This window comes from Amphiprion ocellaris, chromosome 23 (assembly GCF_022539595.1).
Source record: "Amphiprion ocellaris isolate individual 3 ecotype Okinawa chromosome 23, ASM2253959v1, whole genome shotgun sequence".
Lineage (NCBI taxonomy): Eukaryota > Metazoa > Chordata > Actinopteri > Pomacentridae > Amphiprion > Amphiprion ocellaris.
In genome coordinates this window covers 2,529,092-2,546,600 of record NC_072788.1, presented here as the reverse complement: position 1 = coordinate 2,546,600, position 17,509 = coordinate 2,529,092, and the positions used below count along the sequence as shown (strand labels likewise).

At 42.1% G+C, this 17,509-nt stretch overlaps 1 protein-coding gene across 38 annotated transcripts in view; it reads right to left on the bottom strand.

The window, feature by feature from the left end:
• ank2b (ankyrin 2b, neuronal) overlaps positions 1-17,509 on the bottom strand; it is a 233,557-nt gene that overhangs the window by 15,263 nt on the left and 200,785 nt on the right. For 23 of the 38 annotated variants that reach the window (XM_055007976.1, XM_055007972.1, XM_055007978.1 and 20 more), the window contains 6 exons: positions 11,188-15,876; positions 10,567-10,644; positions 10,315-10,446; positions 10,059-10,208; positions 8,698-8,932; positions 8,338-8,398 (listed from right to left, as the gene is read on the bottom strand). In XM_055007976.1, coding sequence (XP_054863951.1) covers positions 8,338-8,398; positions 8,698-8,932; positions 10,059-10,208; positions 10,315-10,446; positions 10,567-10,644; positions 11,188-15,876 — 5,345 coding nt within the window. The remainder of the gene's footprint in view (positions 1-8,337; positions 8,399-8,697; positions 8,933-10,058; positions 10,209-10,314; positions 10,447-10,566; positions 10,645-11,187; positions 15,877-17,509) is intronic. The other 15 variants (XM_055007994.1, XM_055007996.1, XM_055007998.1 and 12 more) reach the window with 9 other exon arrangements.

Here is a 17,509-nt window from a genome sequence, read left to right as displayed (position 1 = left end):
AAATTCTATATCTGAAACCTCTGAATCAGGTGATGATAACCTGGAAGCACTGAACTCAACATATGTCCCCTGTAGAGCCGGTCTGAAGTCGGGGATGGGAGAATCAGGGGAAAGTCTTGTGTATTTACCAACAGATGTTAAGGACTCAGGAGATGAAGGGTGGCCTTCTGTAACCATTAGGGTGGATAAATCCATTTCCAGATCTGAAAACATTGATTCACGGGAAGAGGACCTTGAGCTCATATGTGATATGACAGATTTATGTAGTGCCTGGGCAAAATGAGGAATGGGAGAGTCTGGCGAAAGAAGTTGATCTTTGGATACCACTGAATCAGGAGATTCTGCTCTGTCTTCAAAAAGCCAGGGGATACACAGATCTGTCTCTAGGTCTTCATCTGAATATACTGATTCAGGTGATGTAGATCTGTACCTCACATCTACCATAGTGGGTGCATTCATCATGTACTCAGGAAGTGGAGAATCAGGAGACAAACATCTAAGATCAGAGTCAGACATCACTGATTGATGGGACTCTGCTCTTTCCTCAATATCAAATATTTGTGAAATCAAAGGAGCATATTCTATTTCTGAAGCCTCTGATTCAGGTGAAGAGGACCTTGAGGTCAAATGTGATATGAAGGACTCTTGTAGGGCCTGTGTAAACTGAGGAATGGGTGAGTCTGGTGAAAGAAGTCGGAAGAAGTCTTTGGATTCCATTGAATCAGGAGACTCTGCTCTGTCCTCAAAAAGCCAAGGAATACACAAATCTGTCTCTAAGTCTTCATCTGAAAATACTGACTGAGGCGATGTAGATCTGTATCTCACGTCTAACACAGCGAATGCATTCATAGTGTACTCTGGGAGTGGAGAGTCAGGAGACAAACATCTAAGATCAGAGTCAGATGCCCCTGATTGACGGGATTCTGTTCGTTCCTCAAAATAAAATATCTGTGAAATCAAAGGAGCATATTCTATCTCTGAAAACTCTGAATCAGGTGATGATAACCTGGAAGCACTGAACTCAATGTAAGTCTCCAGGAGAGCGTGTCTGAAGTCGGGTACAGGGGAATCTGGAGAAAGTCTGTACTGACTGAAGGACGTTAATGACTCAGGTGATGAAAGGCGGTCTTCCGTTACAAGCAGGGAAGATAATTCTATTTCCAAGTCTGACAACCCTGATTCTGGTGAAGAGGACCTTGAAGTTACAAATGATATGGAGGACCCTTGTAGTGCTTGTGTGAAGTGAGGAATGGGGGAGTCTGGTGAAAGAGATCTAAATTCATGTTTGGATCCAACTGAATCAGGAGATTCTGCTTGATCCTCAAAAAGCCAAGGCATACACAAATCTGTCTCTAACTCCTCATCTGAATATACTGATTCAGGTGATGTGGATCTATGTGTTACCATCAGCATGCCAGATTCAATACGTGTGTATTGGGGTATCGGCGAGTCTGGAGACAAATGTTGGTATTCATCTAGAGAAAAGACTGACTGTGGAGAAAGTGGTCTCTCTTCAGCTTCAAAGAATTGAGAAATCAAAGGAGCAAGTTCCAAATCTGATGCAGTTGATTCAGGGGATGATGACCTGTAACCACTGGCAGTAATATAAGAAACTGGAAAAGACGGTCTGAACTCAGGTATGGGAGAATCAGGTGAGAGTCTTTTGTATGTACTGTCTGATGCTAAAGACTCGGGTGATGAAGGTCGGTCCTCAAATAACATCATCGCACATTTCATATCAGCTTCTAAGTCCGATGACACTGACTCTGGTGAAGAGGATCTATGTTCCATGTATGTGTTTATGGGCTCTTGTAGCACCTGTCTGAACTCTGGAATAGGAGAGTCTGGTGAAAGTGCTCTGAATTCATGTACAGAGCTGCTTGATTCAGGAGAGGATGATCTGAAATTTGACATTAACATTAGCGATGCAGGTGAGCAAGATTTATACTCTGATTCAGAGTCAGGTGACAAAGGTCTCTCTTCAACTTCTCGCTCTAATGACTTTGAAGTAGCTTGTCTATCCTCAGTATCAGGTGGGGAGTAAATCAAAGGTAAATACTCAAAATCTGCTGTAGCTGATTTGGGATCAGCTGACTTAAACCCAACAAATGATGGGAAACGCTCGACGGTTCGTGCTATGAATTGAGGAACAGGTGAATCTGGTGACAGGGCCTGGTGGTCATCTCCGTCTCCGAGTAGTGAATCGGGTGATTGAGGTCGCTGCTCATCTGATACTGATGCAAATAATCCATCTTCATATTCTATATCAGAAATACAAACTGACTCAGGGGAAGTGGATCTGCATGTAGCAGTCAAAACATTTGGAAGGTGAAGTACCAACTGTCCAAATTCAGGTATGGGCGAATCGGGTGAAAGTGTCCTGAACTCTTTTTCAGAATCAGGTGTGAAAGATCTTCCTTTCACCTCAGTAAATGGCATGTCCAAAACTTCCAGTTCAGTATCTGAAATGAGAGATGTAGGAGATGGTGACCTGGTCTCTGAAACTAACACAGCTGGTTCTATGTTTTGGATAAACTCTGGCAGAGGAGAGTCTGGAGATAGAGCTCTAAACTCGTTTATGGATGTTGAATCAGGAGAGGATGTTCTTATTTCTCTCAGTAACATCAGGGACTTGGGTGACATAGGTCTGTATTCGACTAGTGATTCTGGCGAAAGTGGTCTCATTTCAGGTTCTGATGTCCCTGAATAAGGATAATCTGGTCGATCTTGAATGTAGGATTTTACGTTGATTAAGCCTGACGACTCTTCAAGCTCTGAATCAAGTGGAACAAATTCTACACTCGTGTCAAACACTTCATCCCTGCTTACTTCTCCTATATAATGAGGGTCATAGAGCTGGCGTATCAGCTGCTTTGCTCTAAATGTTTCATCATCTGCTGATTGCCTTGATTCAAGCATAAAAACAATGGATTCAGGAGAGTCTGCTCTCTGTTCTGTGAAAACCACTGAAGTTGAAAAGCCATATTCAACATCTGAAATCACTGACTCTGGTGAGGAGGACCTGTACCCAAACACAGCTGTAACTGATTCGGGTACAACAGGTTTGAAGTCTGGTAAGGGTGAATCAGTTGATAGTGCTCTGTTTTCATCTACAGATATTACTGAACAAGGCGATGAAGGTCTGCTTTCAAAGAAAAGTCCAAGAATACAAAGGTCTGATTCTTCATCTGACACAGATGATTCTGGTGAATGTGGCCGAGATTGTGAAATGTTAATGAAGTCACTGGAAAATTGTGGAACTGGGGAATCTGGACACAAGTCTTTCAAAGAGTCTGGAGAATCAGACCTGAGACCAGTTGATAATGTGATTTCTCCAGGTGATAAAGGTCTGTATTCTGACTCAGAGTCAGGGGACAATGATCTCTCTTCTCCTTCTACATCATATGAATCTGCAATGTTCACACTATCCTCTGAATCCTCTAGAACATACTCAATCCTTGTTCCAGCATATTCAAAAACTCCAGTTCTACTGCAGAATGTCTCCCCAACATAGTGAGGATCATGTATTTGAGAAATGAGCTTCCAAAGTTCAACATCGTAAACAAGTCTCTGGACTGGCACTCTAACTGTCTTCAGATGTTCACTACTACCACCCAACTGTCTGTCTGTGGTCTCCAATACTTGTGGTTCTGGTGAGTCAGCTCTCTGTTGAGAAATATTTAAGTCACCTGACTGTGCATATTCAACATCTGAAATCACTGACTCTGGTGAGGAGGACCTGTACCCAAACACAGTTGTAACTGATTCAGGTACAACAGGTTTGAAGTCTGGTAAGGGTGAATCAGGTGATAGTGCTCTGTTGTCATCTTCAGATATTACTGAACAAGGCGATGAAGGTCTGCTTTCAAAGAAAAGTCCAAGAATACAAAGGTCTGATTCTTCATCTGACACAGATGATTCTGGTGAATGTGGCCAAGATTGTGAAATGTTAATGAAGTCACTGGAAAATTGTGGAACTGGAGAATCTGGACACAAGTCTTTCAAAGAGTCTGGAGAATCAGACCTGAGACCAGTTGATAATGTGATTTCTCCAGGTGATAAAGGTCTGTATTCTGACTCAGAGTCAGGGGACAATGATCTCTCTTCTCCTTCTACATCATATGAATCTGCAATGTTCACACTATCCTCTGAATCCTCTAGAACATACTCAATCCTTGTTCCAGCATATTCAAAAACTCCAGTTCTACTGCAGAATGTCTCCCCAACATAGTGAGGATCATGTATTTGAGAAATGAGCTTCCAAAGTTCAACATCGTAAACAAGTCTGTGGACTGGCACTCTAATTGCCTTCAGATGTTCACTACTACCACCCAACTGTCTCTCTGTGGTCTCAGATACTTGTGGTTCTGGTGAGTCAGCTCTCTGTTCAGAAATACTGAAGTCACTTGACTGTGTATATTCAACATCTGATATTACTGAATCAGGAGATGATGATCTATATGCAATAACAGAAGCTGCTTCAGTAATCCCTGTTTGGAATTCAGGTATCGGTGAATCAACTCTACAGTCATCTCCAGAAGCTACAGAATCAGGTGATGATGGTCTCACGTCAGAGTACACTGACACAGCCCCATGTTCTATATCTGAGCAAACTGAACCTTGTGATGAGGATCTTTCCAGTGTGGACAAAACTGAAAATTCTGGTAAAACCTGTCCAAAGTCTGGAATGGGTGACTCAGGTGAAAGTGATCTGTTTTGATTGATGGAATTGGCAGATGGTGGTCTGTTCTCATCAAATAATGATGCCAAAGAGTCAAACCCATATTCTATCTCTGATTCAACTGAATCAAATGATGAGGACCACTCCAGTTTAGCATTTACAACAGGTTCTGGGAAGGACTGTCCAAACTGGGGAACAGGTGAATCGGGTGACAGTGCCCTGTATATGTTTCCAGATGATACTGAATCAGGAGATGATGGTCTGCCCTGAAAAAGCAGTGAAATGTTTAAATCAGTCTCCAGTTCCTGATCCGACAATAGTGACTCTGTTGACACTGATTTGTGAAAAACTTCAGATGGTTCAGAGAAATAGGAACTGTACTGAGGAACAGGGGAATCTGGTGTTAAAGCTCGCTGACTATCTATAGACCTTTCTGAGAGTGAGGAATCTGGTCTCAGTGTGTCCAGCAGCATTAGTGATTCCAGTGACATGGGTCTATATTCTGCTTCAGAATCAAGTGAAAGTGATCTTTGGTACATTTCTGATTGTAAAGCAGCAGATTTATCTTCATTTGTCTTTTCTGAATTTCCCTGATAAGATTCTGTCCCTGTTTCATTTAACTGAATCTTTCCGATTTTACTCATGAAGGTTTCTCCTACATACTGTGGGTCATGGATTTGAGAGATGAGCTTCCAAACTTCTCCATCATAAATTAAAGTGTACAGAGGACCAGACTGTTCTGGTAAAGATAAAGGTATTTGATGCTCAAGTCCAAAAGCTGAACACTCTCCAAGTATTTGCTGATCTATAGGGACATGCGTAGATGACGCCAATGATAATTTTTGATCCTCAGATGCAGTTTCAGGTGTCAAAGGAGGTGATAAAGTTTGATCACATGATTGTGATTCCTCATGTGTTTGAGCTAAAAAGTCTGATGATTCTTCTGGATATTTTGTGATAGTCTGTGAACCAGTTTTGACTACTTTTTTAGACTTTTTCTTCTTAATACTTTCAGTCTTCCGTCTTACAGAATTGTCTTTTTTCACCATAGATTTTCCTTCAGTTTCCTCTACATATTTTGTTGAAATACAGGTTAAATTTATTTCTTCTGTTTTCTCTACATCAACGGTTACAAGTGTTGTTGTTTCAAACTTTTCAACACATGCTTCTTCTACAACAACTGTAGCTTGCGTTGGTTCATTTCTCAAGTTTTTGTGTGAAAGTAGGTCTGTTTCAGGATTTGGCAATGGCCCAGAATCACTTACAGAACCATCAGAGTCAGGAGATAATGGCCTATTCTCAAAATATGAGAGCAGCGGCATGGCCTCATACTCTGTATCTGATAGCACAGACTCTGGTGATGATGAGTGGTAACTGAAACTAACAGGATGATGCACAGATGACACATATTGTGGTATGGGAGAATCTGGGGACAGACGTTCATTTAATGTTTCTGACTCAAGAGAGGATGTTCTAATGTCTAACATCACCGACTGTGGCGACATCGGTCTGTAATCGGGCACTGAGTCTGTAGAAAGTGGTCTATCCTCAATGTCAGATGGAGAAATAATAACCCAGTCATCATCATTCTCAGATTCTACTTCCACTGGTGATGGTGCTTTGTTCTCTGTATCACATACTGGAGAGTTTGGTCTATGATCGGCAGGTTTGGTAACACTGACCATCTCTGCAGATTCCAAGTATTTAGGGGAGGATTCTTTAGGAGCACTTACAGGTAAAATTGATTCATCCCCAGATGCAACCGAAGCAGGTGATGAAGGTCTGTCTTCATAGTTAAATGGACACAAAGAGCCATATTCTAGGTCTGAGCACACTGACTCGGGAGAACTGGATCTTTCTCCTATTATTATGATGGCCGAGTCAGGCCAGTTGTGAATGAATTCTAGTATGGGCGAATCAGGTGACAGTGCTTTATATTCATCCACAGATCCTCCCGATTGAGGAGATGAAGGCCTGTCTTCATAAACCTTTGATAAAAGCGCTACTTCGAAATCCATATCTGTTGATGCTGATTCAGGTGATGATGTTCTATACTCAAAAGTTGTTAAAGGATCCAAGAAGGGTTGTGTATATTCTGGGACAGGAGAGTCTGGTGGACAACATGCAGTGGCAGATCCTGCAGATTCAGGGGACCATGATCTCATGTCATGGAAGTCGGGAGACATGTGCTCAGAAGATGTAAAAAGCCAATGGACGGATTCTATAATGACAGACTCAGGTGATGATGCTCTGTCTTCTATGTCAAAAGTTAATGACTGAGGTGAGATGGATCTGTCACCACTGTAATCACTGCCTGGTGACAATGGTCGTCCAAATGGTCTTCTGTTTGAAACCATTGGTGTTAATGGCCTTTCCTCTGCTTCTGATTTTAACAGCAAAGGAGAGCCTCTTATTGCACTCAGCAATGGGACTTTCTGGTAAGAAGTCCCACCATCACCGGGTTCCCATGGAAAAACAGGTGGTGGAAGAGGAGATAAAGGCCTAAACTGAGGTACTGGGGAATCAGCCGCAAGGAAATTGAGCTCATTTGCTGACAACACTGAATCAGGTGACGAAGTCCGACTCTCTGTTAGTAATACTGCTGCATCAGTAGCATATTCAGGTGAGGATGATCGATCCTGAACTGAGCTTTCAAAGTCACAAATGACTTTAGATATTGATTCAGTTACTACATACTCAGGTATTTCAAATTCAGCAACTGGAACAATGTTTTCCTCAATACTGGGTATAACTGACAGAACATCATCTACTGAAAGAACAACTACCTTCTCAAAAGCTGAGCCAGGGGAAACCTGAATGAAGCCAGCAGAGGTCATAAATTCTGGGTTTTGCAACATTAAATCTGGAATTTCATGGCTCATATCAGAATGATCTGTCATTGTCTGAATGGTTTTGACATCAAGATCACCTGAAATTAAGGCCTGGCAAACATCAATCCCACTCACAGAGTCAAAAACATCTTCATCTGCCTTTATGTAGCTCGCTGCTCCCTGAACCTCATCTTTCCTCACTTCTTGAATTGCATCATCAGGAGATGAAGTCACAGGCAATACAGACACATCCTCACTATCAGAATCCACCTCATCAGCATCATATCCGTACAGGACTTTATAAAGTCGACGGGAAACTTCATCTATGTGTTTTGTCTCCATTTGTTTGGTCGGTGTGCATTCTATCATCCCACCGACAGGACCAGAAGGAGGCTGAAGCACTTCTTCACTTCTTGGTTTTTTAGAGACCTCATCAGCTTCTGTAAGCTCCATAGACAGCTTCCTGAAGTCTTGTTCAGCTTGCTCACCCTCAGTCAGGCTATCTCCAAAGTCAGTCACAGACAGCGGTCGACTTTCGCATACACCCGTTCGAGAGACATTGGACGTGTCTCGCCAAGGCAACGGGGATAAATAATGAGCACCGTGTCCAGGAGAGGTGGTCTGTAGACACTCCAAGCTCCAGTCCTCTCCCCCCTCTGCCCCCTCATATTCAGCAGGTCCCTCATCATCACATGGTTCAATAGAGGGGAAGGGAGGTGGAGCGACCTGGGCACATAACTTGGGTGCCCCTTTGTACACAGGATCTATCACCTGGGAGCGGAGACTGTAGGGAGAGGTGCGGTACAATGTGAAGAAAGGACTTACTTGTTTATAACTGCCTGTGTGTACCGAGTCTGTCACTTCCTCATATATTCTTTGTGATGAGCTGCAAAAAAAAAAAGAACATATTAATGCTTAGCTATGAGATGACTGAATTAAAAAAGATTTCTACTATGGTAAGATAAATGACAAATACTTCTTTTGAGGGAAGGACAACACCAGTAAGTATCTAAATTAACCATTGGAGACATTTGCTGGTACATTTTTGAGCATTGTGCACATTTTTCCTTTTTACCTTGGGGGATATTTGCTTGGTAGCTTGCTGAGCAAAATGGCGCTCAATGATCATGATTGTAGAGAAAAGGAAACCATAAGTTACAAACTTAAACTTTCCAGGTAACTCACTATGTTGTTTCCATCTCCTTTTGTAGTTTCTCTTTCTGGGCGTTTCTGAGAAGGCCTGTTGCTGTGAAGTCGGTCTCTGATCGTCCTGTCGTCTCATGAAGTGATGACAAACTGGAGGACAGGTCTTCCGCCGACACCATGGGAACTTCTTGTCCTGAGCCTGGACTCCTACGTGCAGCTTCTGTACGCCTGCCTGGCCTGGGGCTGTCAATGTCTTCATGCAGGGCTGAGAAACCTGACCGAGCATACATACAGGAAGTGTTGATACATGTGACTAACAGCTGAATTATTAGTCTGCCTCAAGTTAACACTGGCTCACTGCAAAAAATCTTACCAAGACTATTTGTCTTCTTTTTAGTCATAATGTCTCATCCCACTCGATTTAAGATAAATTCACTTGACAAGTGATAGTTCAGCAGATGGAGGGACTTCTTTTAAGACAACGCATCTTAAATATTTTAAGTCAAACAATCTTGAAATTATCTTGTTTTGAGTTGTATTCTACAAGAAAACTCACAATAAGTTTAACCCTCGTGTCGTCCTGCAGGTCAAATTAACCTGTTTAAAGTTTGAAAATGTGGAGAAAAATATGTCTTCACAGCGAAACTTCTGATGTCCACATTTTCAACATTTTTGGGAAATCTTTGAACATTTTTTGGTGGAAAATAAGAAATGTTAAAAATGTTTCTTTAGAACATTGACAGAAAAATCAATCATTTTTTGTGAATGTTCTTAAAGAAAATATTAGAAGTTTTACTGATATATATGGAATCACTTGAGATATTTTTAGGATTTTTTTTGGAAGATTTTTACTCATTTTTTGAAAATATTTACAAGAATTTTCTTGCCAAATTTTTTTATTTTTTTATTTTTTTTAAATAAAACTTTTAAGGGAAACTTTTAAGGAATTATTGGAATTTTCTTCCTGAAGGTTTAGCACATTTTCAAAAATTTGGGGAATTTTTTTTGGTGATTTTTCGGATTTCTTTTTCAGAGAAGGAAATAATATTTTTTGATGCCTGTAAATGAAGACAGCAGGATGGTTAATACATCTCAAATTAGGAGGTTACATGAAAGCAAAAAGCTATTTTTGAGTGAAAAACTGCTTTTTTTTTGTATATCTGGCTTCTTTTAAGGCACCTAAGCTTAACAATCCTGGTGAAATATAACTTAAAATAAGTTTTCCCAGCTAATTTTAAGATCTCAGTATTCTAAATATCGTATGTTATTTCAGTAAATCTCACCAAGCCATTTTTCACTTGTTCTATTGGCAGATTTTTTCACTTATTTCAAGGTAAATGTTCCTTGAAATAAGTTTTTTTTCTTGTTTTGAGAGGGGCATTTTTCCAGCACTTTTCTACCTTCACTGTGGTCCAACGCTATGGTCCGCTCGATTTCTGCATAGGTATGTGATGATGTGTCGTCTTGAGCGGATTTGATTATCTTGGTTTCAATGAGGTGAACGATGTCCATTCGGTTGATCTTAGTCAGCCTTTTGATAAGTGTTGCTTCTGTTGAAACAGGAAAGAAATCCATCCGATGAACAGCTTCTACTTTGCACTTGTTATAAAAGCAGTAATTCTTAGAAATGTGTAACATGCAGGTACTAAAAGTGACCTGTGGCCTGCGCTCCCTCCCTGTCTGCCCAGAGGTTCAACAGGGCGTGACTCTGGTCTTGCAGTGAGTTGGGGTTTTCAATCCTTATCAGGTTGATCCTTTCCTCACTGAAGTCCAGTTCTCGTGCTAATTCTGTAGGGAAAAAGAAGATATAGTAACGACTGTAATGGTCTGAAGATGAATTTTAAATGTCTGGTGTCACTGTGTGCTTGTCAATGTACATTATAATCAGTGCCGCTTGGTGTGACTCACCGGTCCAGCTGAAGCCCAGGTGGTCGGCTATAATGGCCAACCGTTGCTCTTTTCTCTCTGCTTCATCCTGTGGATCTACTGCAAATACCACCAGACAGCCATGAGCGGTCAGAGCCGCAACGTATACCAAATAATTCACATTCACAAATGGTATTGGAAAAAAAATCTTCACTGGCTTTCTTGTTTTTGTCCTATTCATTGTTTGGTTAACCATTAAATATCACTAATTAATGGAATTGCAGCCTACATAGTACACAATATCTCTGTAAAGAGCAGTTCATGATACATCATGTAGTGCCTTTATGATTGAGAAATTTACTTTTTAATCCTTGTTGAAAGCACATGTGATTGTTAACATAATTCTTCACATTTTAAGCTTTAAAGTGTTTTTAAGTTGTTTTCAGAAAAACCATAAAGCCTTTAAGTCAATCTTGAGATTTTCAGCACACATAGAAGGAGAGATGTCATTACAAACACAAACATAGCTCAAGCAACACAGCAACGTGGGTTCTTCAATTACAACGGGACATAACTACAAGAGACAGAGAGGCAGCACCTTTACAGCTAGTTTACTAATGAGGCACAAGAGATATAGAATAGCCCCTTAAACTGGGGGGATACCTTGACTTTGGACTTTATCATCTGGGATTCGCTGCATCTGTGTCTCAACAGGGTCGTCCCACAGTGGTCTAATGGGAAAGATGTCTCCTGAGGGAGGGAACTGCATCACTGGGAACGTTTCTCTTTCTATGATTGATGGATCAATGAGACTGCTCTCATCATCTGAGACAGCAGCTACAGAGTCTTGCTCTTTTTCTGTCTCTGCCTGTGCCAACCTGGCCACAAGTTTTGCTGCTTCATCACTTATCTCTTCAAAGAACTCAATGGACTGTTTGTGTGGCTCACTTTTCTCTTTAGTGGGTGTTGTTGATTGAGATGACTGACCACCTTTGCCCCGGACTGGCAACCTGGACTGGAAACCTTTAGATTTTGCTGACTCAGCACTCAACGGACGACCCTGCTCTTTTTTAGCAGGTGACTTGGTAGAATCCTCCTCACAGAAGCTCTTCGCTTTGGAAGACGTCTTGGTTTTGACATCCACAGAGGGACCTGCATCTGTCTCAGATTTTCTCCTTGTATCCTTTTTTACAGGGACTTTAAGTTTTTTGTCATGGGTAGAGTCAGTGCGTTTGACAGTAGAATCAGGCTTGACGGGGCTAGCCTTGATGGGGATTCTAGATTTAGATTCAGAGGTGAAGGAGGGCTCTTTTTTAAGAGTGGTGGAAGAGACCTCTTTTTTAGGAGTGGTTGAAGAAATCTCCTTTTTGAGAGTGGTTGAAGAGGAAGTTGCATGAGATGGAGAAGGAATTGAAGATTTAGCCCGACCTTGAGCAGTAGACTTAGCTTGTGCTTTGACTGGAGTCTTTTTAACACTACTCGAAGTGCTTTGCTTGGACTTGCCTGTTGTTTTTGGGGTCTCTATTACTGACTGAGGCTCCTCTGGAGAGGAATCTGAGGACTCTTGTCCCTGTTCAGAGTAAACTGATCTAGTGACAGTTGTTTCTGCTGTCTGTACATCTGTTATCATTTGGTCAGGGGAACTTGTTTCTAAATCTGGGGATCCTTCATTAACATTATTGTCTGTTTTAGTCTCCAAAACTTCAGGTGATGTCTGATCTTTCTTTGAAGGTTTGGCTGAAGCTGAAATGCCCATCTTAGGGATTTTAGATTTGGAAGCATCAGCTTTAGAACCTGGCTTATCACCTTCAGGTGGGGACTGAAGCTGAGAATCAGTTGTTTCTTTTGATTTCTCATCTTCTTCGGTCTTAACCTCTAGTGTTAGATTGAGGCCAATGTCAGGTTCTGCCGCTGATCTCGCATTTTCTTGTCTGATCTCTTCTAAGAGAGGCTCCTCTATAGGCTGCTCACCTATCTGGAAAAAGGCAAAGCCACCCCCTTCTTCCTCATAGCTTCTCTTAGTCATGTCAATAGCACCACTTCGGGTCATCTCAAAGAGCTTCCCTTCTTGGAAAAGAAAAGGATTGGGCTCACTGGTTGGAGTACTCTCCTCTGTTGGTGTTCTACCAGGTGTGGTGTCTGGAGTTGCTTGTAGAGACTGACGGTCGACTGCTAGATTCAGTATCTTCTGTTCTTCTTCTTTTACACGAGCTGCAAAAGTAGCATCATCCTCCCGCATGGCAGACCACGAATCAGTGTCTACTTTTGCAGTGACCCCTTTTGACTCAGTTCTGGGAGGTTCCAGTCTCTCATCATCCTCCTCTGTGTCATCATAAATACAGACCTCTGGTTTGAACATTTCCTTTTTTGGACCTGTGGCAACAGCTGAACTGAGTCCAGGTTCTGATGCTCCTGCGTGCCCCCTTTGATCTCCTTTTGCTTCGTCTGTTACATTGCTACCTGTTTTATGCATACCAGTCTGTAGCCGGCCAGCACCTAACTCATGACCATCCTTATCATTGCTTTCAATTTCCCTCGACTTCCTTAAGCTCTCCTCTTTTTGCTCATCAGTCCTGTTTTCAGTGTTTGATGCTGATGCCTTTTTGGCATTACTGCCTTTATCAGCTTTTGCAGACAATGGAACTCTTTCTTCCTGTGTGGTTTTCATTTGGGACTTTGAATGATGCTGGTCTGAGACAGAGTGAGGTCCCTCTGAAGTTACACTGGCTGATGTTGTGTTCTTGATCTCTTTGCTGTGGGGTCCATCATGCAAACCTGCTGAAAAAGGAGAGTAAGGTTGTACTTTATTATGGGGATCAACAAAAAGAGCTAACTTTGAATCTTCTGCGGGTCTACTGAGCTCGCATTCACTTTGAGAAAGCTTCTCACTTGTGAGCTCTACTGTCTCATAGCTGTCATCCCCTATTTTGGCATCTGCTGAGGGAAACAAATCTTTTCTAGCCTTCTTTTTGCTCTTCGCATCTTGTTCCATTTCATCAAATGTTTTTATTTTGGCTGCCATCTTAAACATCTCCTCCTCTGGAGTGATTTTTCTCTTAGCTTCATAGCTGTCTGACGTATCCTCTTCTTCTGGGTCTTCGGGGATGACAGCCGGTTTGAGTGAAACAGAAAGGAATGCATGGTCAGGGGGTTTGGGGTTTACCTCATAACTTACCTCTTCAGAACTAGGAGTGTCAGGGGAGAGGGGACTCTTACCGGAACTTGTCATCTGAGAGGTCTGCTCACAACTGTCATCATCAGCACTAGCCTCATGGTCTCGAAGCAGCCTACCGCGCAAAGCATCTTGGGGGAATTCTGCAGCTTTGGAGGGCTCTGGATGGCTAGAGGATTTACTAGGTGGACCTAGCATTGATGGGAAGGATGGGCAGCTTTTTTGCTCTACAGGACTGCTCTCTAAGGAGTCATGAGGGGGTGATTCCTTAGTCGGGCTGGGTTCAATAGAGTCTGGGGACTTATGTGAGGAATTTTCTTCCATGAGAGGACTACCATCTAGAGAGTCTCTGTGGCTTATTGTCAAAGAGTCATCAGCTAATGGACTGAGAGCATCTGAGTCTTGTTTTAAAGGCAAGTCTAAGCAGTCATGACGCATAGAAGAGACTCTAGACCCTGGAGAACCAACTAAAGGCAATTCTAGATGATGATCAGGGCTTTCGTCATCACTAAGAAAAGTTTCTACAGTCTCTGAAATTCTTTTTGTAAGCTTTCGAGGTTTAGATGGCTTAGACTCACTCCTCCTAACTGACATTGACTCACTTGTAGTGTGGTCATCTGCAGCCTCGCTGGAAGAGACAGGGAGGGTCAATTCTGTAGACAGTTGGTCACCAGTGGTCCCTACACCAGAGTCTCCAGACTTCTCTGTGTCTTTACTTTCTTTTTTGACACTTGTGGCAGCTGGTGCCGAAGACGTAGAGGTCTGCTGTCCGGTTTTAGGAGAAAGACACAGGCTTTCAGGGCTTGTGCCTGGAGTGGCTAGTCCCTCATGCTTGTAACTGTCCTCAGAGCTCAGATGAGGGGTTCCATCTCCAGAGCTGGCACTTAGTGAGTCTGCCACACCCTCATGTTTTAAGCTGTCAGAGCTATCGTCAAGGCCACCATTTCCAAAGTCTACAGTTTCAGTTAGCTCTGAAGGGGCAGCATCAACTGACTTGGTATCTTTCTGTTTGTCTTTCCGAGCGGTGTCTTTCTTGCGAGGTTTAGAATCCAACGATACTTCTCCCTCTTGAGAGACACGCAAGGTTATTGCTTTGGTCATAGATTTTGACTGGACGGTTTCAGATTTTGTGGTTTTCTCCGATCTTGATGTGGAGGATGTTTTGACCTCAAATAGCCCAGACTTTCTCTTGGAGGGGTCCTGCCCCGTTTGGAATGCTTGCATCAGCTCTTTAACTGACATGGTCTCCTCAAGTTTTTCAGAGTCAGCTTTAGGGGATTTAGGGGGGGGCTGTTTTGATTTAGGGCTTTCTTTGGCTTTTGGAGAAGGTTTGCTCATAACAGGCAAATGTGAAGGCTTGCTCCCAGTGACCTTTTTGCTCTTTTGCTCTGCCTCCACTTTCTGTTGTAAGGCTTTGACTTTGTCCTTTATTGACCCAATAGGAGTTTCCTCAATCACCGGGGATACAGGTGATGTTGGGACAGGGGCTGTAGGCACACTTAGAAGAGCCCCTGCCTCTGATGATTCCTCTGCCTGCCCCTGGTCTTTCCCCTTCCTTCTCACTGGTTTTTTAACATCACCAGCGGTGGTTTTGTCATGCGCTTTGGTTGGAGTGTTTGGTTTTGCACTTTTGCGTAGTACAACATCAGTGAATTTTTCTTGGACGCCTGTCTCTTTTTTAGTTTTTCCTTTGGCACTTACTGGTGCATCCAGGAGGTATTCTTTAAGGTCACCACTGTCCTTTATGGCTTTAGGTCTGGGAGCCCCTCTGTTAGCTCTACTTTCACGTAAGACAGGCTCTTGAATTTCTAAGGTTGCCATCTTTATGGCCTCCTCTATCTCACTGTCTGAGAGGAGAACCCACTCCTCGGCCATCCTAGCTGCTTTTGCTGCCTTCTCTGCCGCCTCACCCTCATATGTTCCACTCCTCAGTATCTCACTGACTTTCTCTAGGTCCTCTTTGACTTTCTCTAAGTCCTTCTCCATTATTTCTAATGGTTCTCCAGAAACTTCCTCAGCCCCTTTCTCTAGACCACACCCTCCTAAGGAAGGGTCTGTGGAGTCTGCAGTCAAGATGGCAGTCATTTTGATCAAATCTTGTTTCATCTCTGACACGTCGGATAGGAGGTCTGGTTCTCGAATCAGCTCTGATTTCAGGACTGATGTCTCCGTCTCTTCATCTTCCATATGGAAGAACAACAAGTAAGGAGTAAAGAAAATCAAAAATTCAAATGAAAGGAGACAGACATTGGAGAATGTGGTCAGGACAAGATTGGAGCACACTGCAGGGATCATAGGACAACAAAATCACAATGGGTTCTACATTAGGGTATCAGAGGATTTGGGCTTATACTTTCATTTCATTGTCTCTGGGGAACTGTGGTAAAGCAAATAATACCAATGGGAAAGGATATGAGCAGGAAATAACTTGCTTATACACTCGCACCCACACTCACAAGACAAAGCTATAGAGCAGAACTAAAATACAGAAAAAAACTATACTAACTATGAATGAGACCAGGTGACCAAGCAACCAATAAGAACAACAACAAAAAGGAACAACAAAGGAAACAGAAACAACATCAAGACATCTCAAGATTGCTCAGATGTATAACAAATGTCAGTGTGATGATTGGCAAAAATGGCTTGAAAACAACTGAGAATGTAAGTTGCATCTATCAAAGAAAGCCAGTGATAACTTACACAACACATGATGATTTGCCATGCTTTTCACTCTAATGCAAAGTAAATATTTGAATATCACCAACTCAAAGAAGAAATGAGGATCTCAGGAATACTAGCAATTTCCTTTCACTAGGATCTTGAAATATAACTAAAATGAAAACTTGAAATAACACAAATAAACAGTTCACGAAACCATGAGAATATGGTGTTGGCAGTGAACATTCCAAAAAATAAAGAACTTAAGACAAATGAAGTCTGATTAGGAAGACATTACATATAATCAAACAGACATACAAACAAGCACACGCATACACATTTATGTAAGGCAAGTTATTTCCATGCAAAGCAAAGGGAAGTGCTGATGGAGAGGTCTTGGATAAGAAAGAATGGAGTGATCAGAAAGTTAATCATCCTGATTAAATCAGCAATTTAAGGAGAAGAGGTGCTGATGATCACAAGCTGCTTGTCCCCATTCGCTAATGTGGTGAGTTCTTGCTTGATCTACACAGTTATTCCTATCATGAAAATTCAATTTCTTCGAAAAGCACATAAAATTTCAGTCAGTAATATATTATCCTTGTATATGTTTCATGTGTAACATGGATTGTATGCTTAAATATATCGTATCAATTGGTTTCTACCTGAATTATCACATTACTACACGAACGAGACATGAGTGGAGGGTAAGAGGGGAAGGATTCAGAGTAAATGAGGAGCTTGACTACATTTTGCTTTACCATTACACTAAACACTACAGCTAGAATAATACTAATGGTGTGACCTCTAATTTCCTCGTACTAGGTGCTTGCAAGCTCTAGCACTTAGTTTCAGGAACTTGGAGTGGGTGAAGAACAAAGTTTTGGAATTTGGGTGACCAGAAGTGTAAGCACCAGCATCACTGGCCACAGGAAGAACACATTCTTAGGAAGAGGAAGGAACTTTCAGCAGATGGAGTCTAGATGTGCTTCAGTTATGACTTCAGCTCCTCCTATCTCCTTCAAAAGCTCCACTCATTCCTTTTTAGCAGCTACAATTATTTACCTACACACAAGCAGCTGCGAATGACGTTAAGAGTTTCTCATTGAACAAACCAGTACAGTCCCAATGCCATTAAAAGTTGCATTTTTG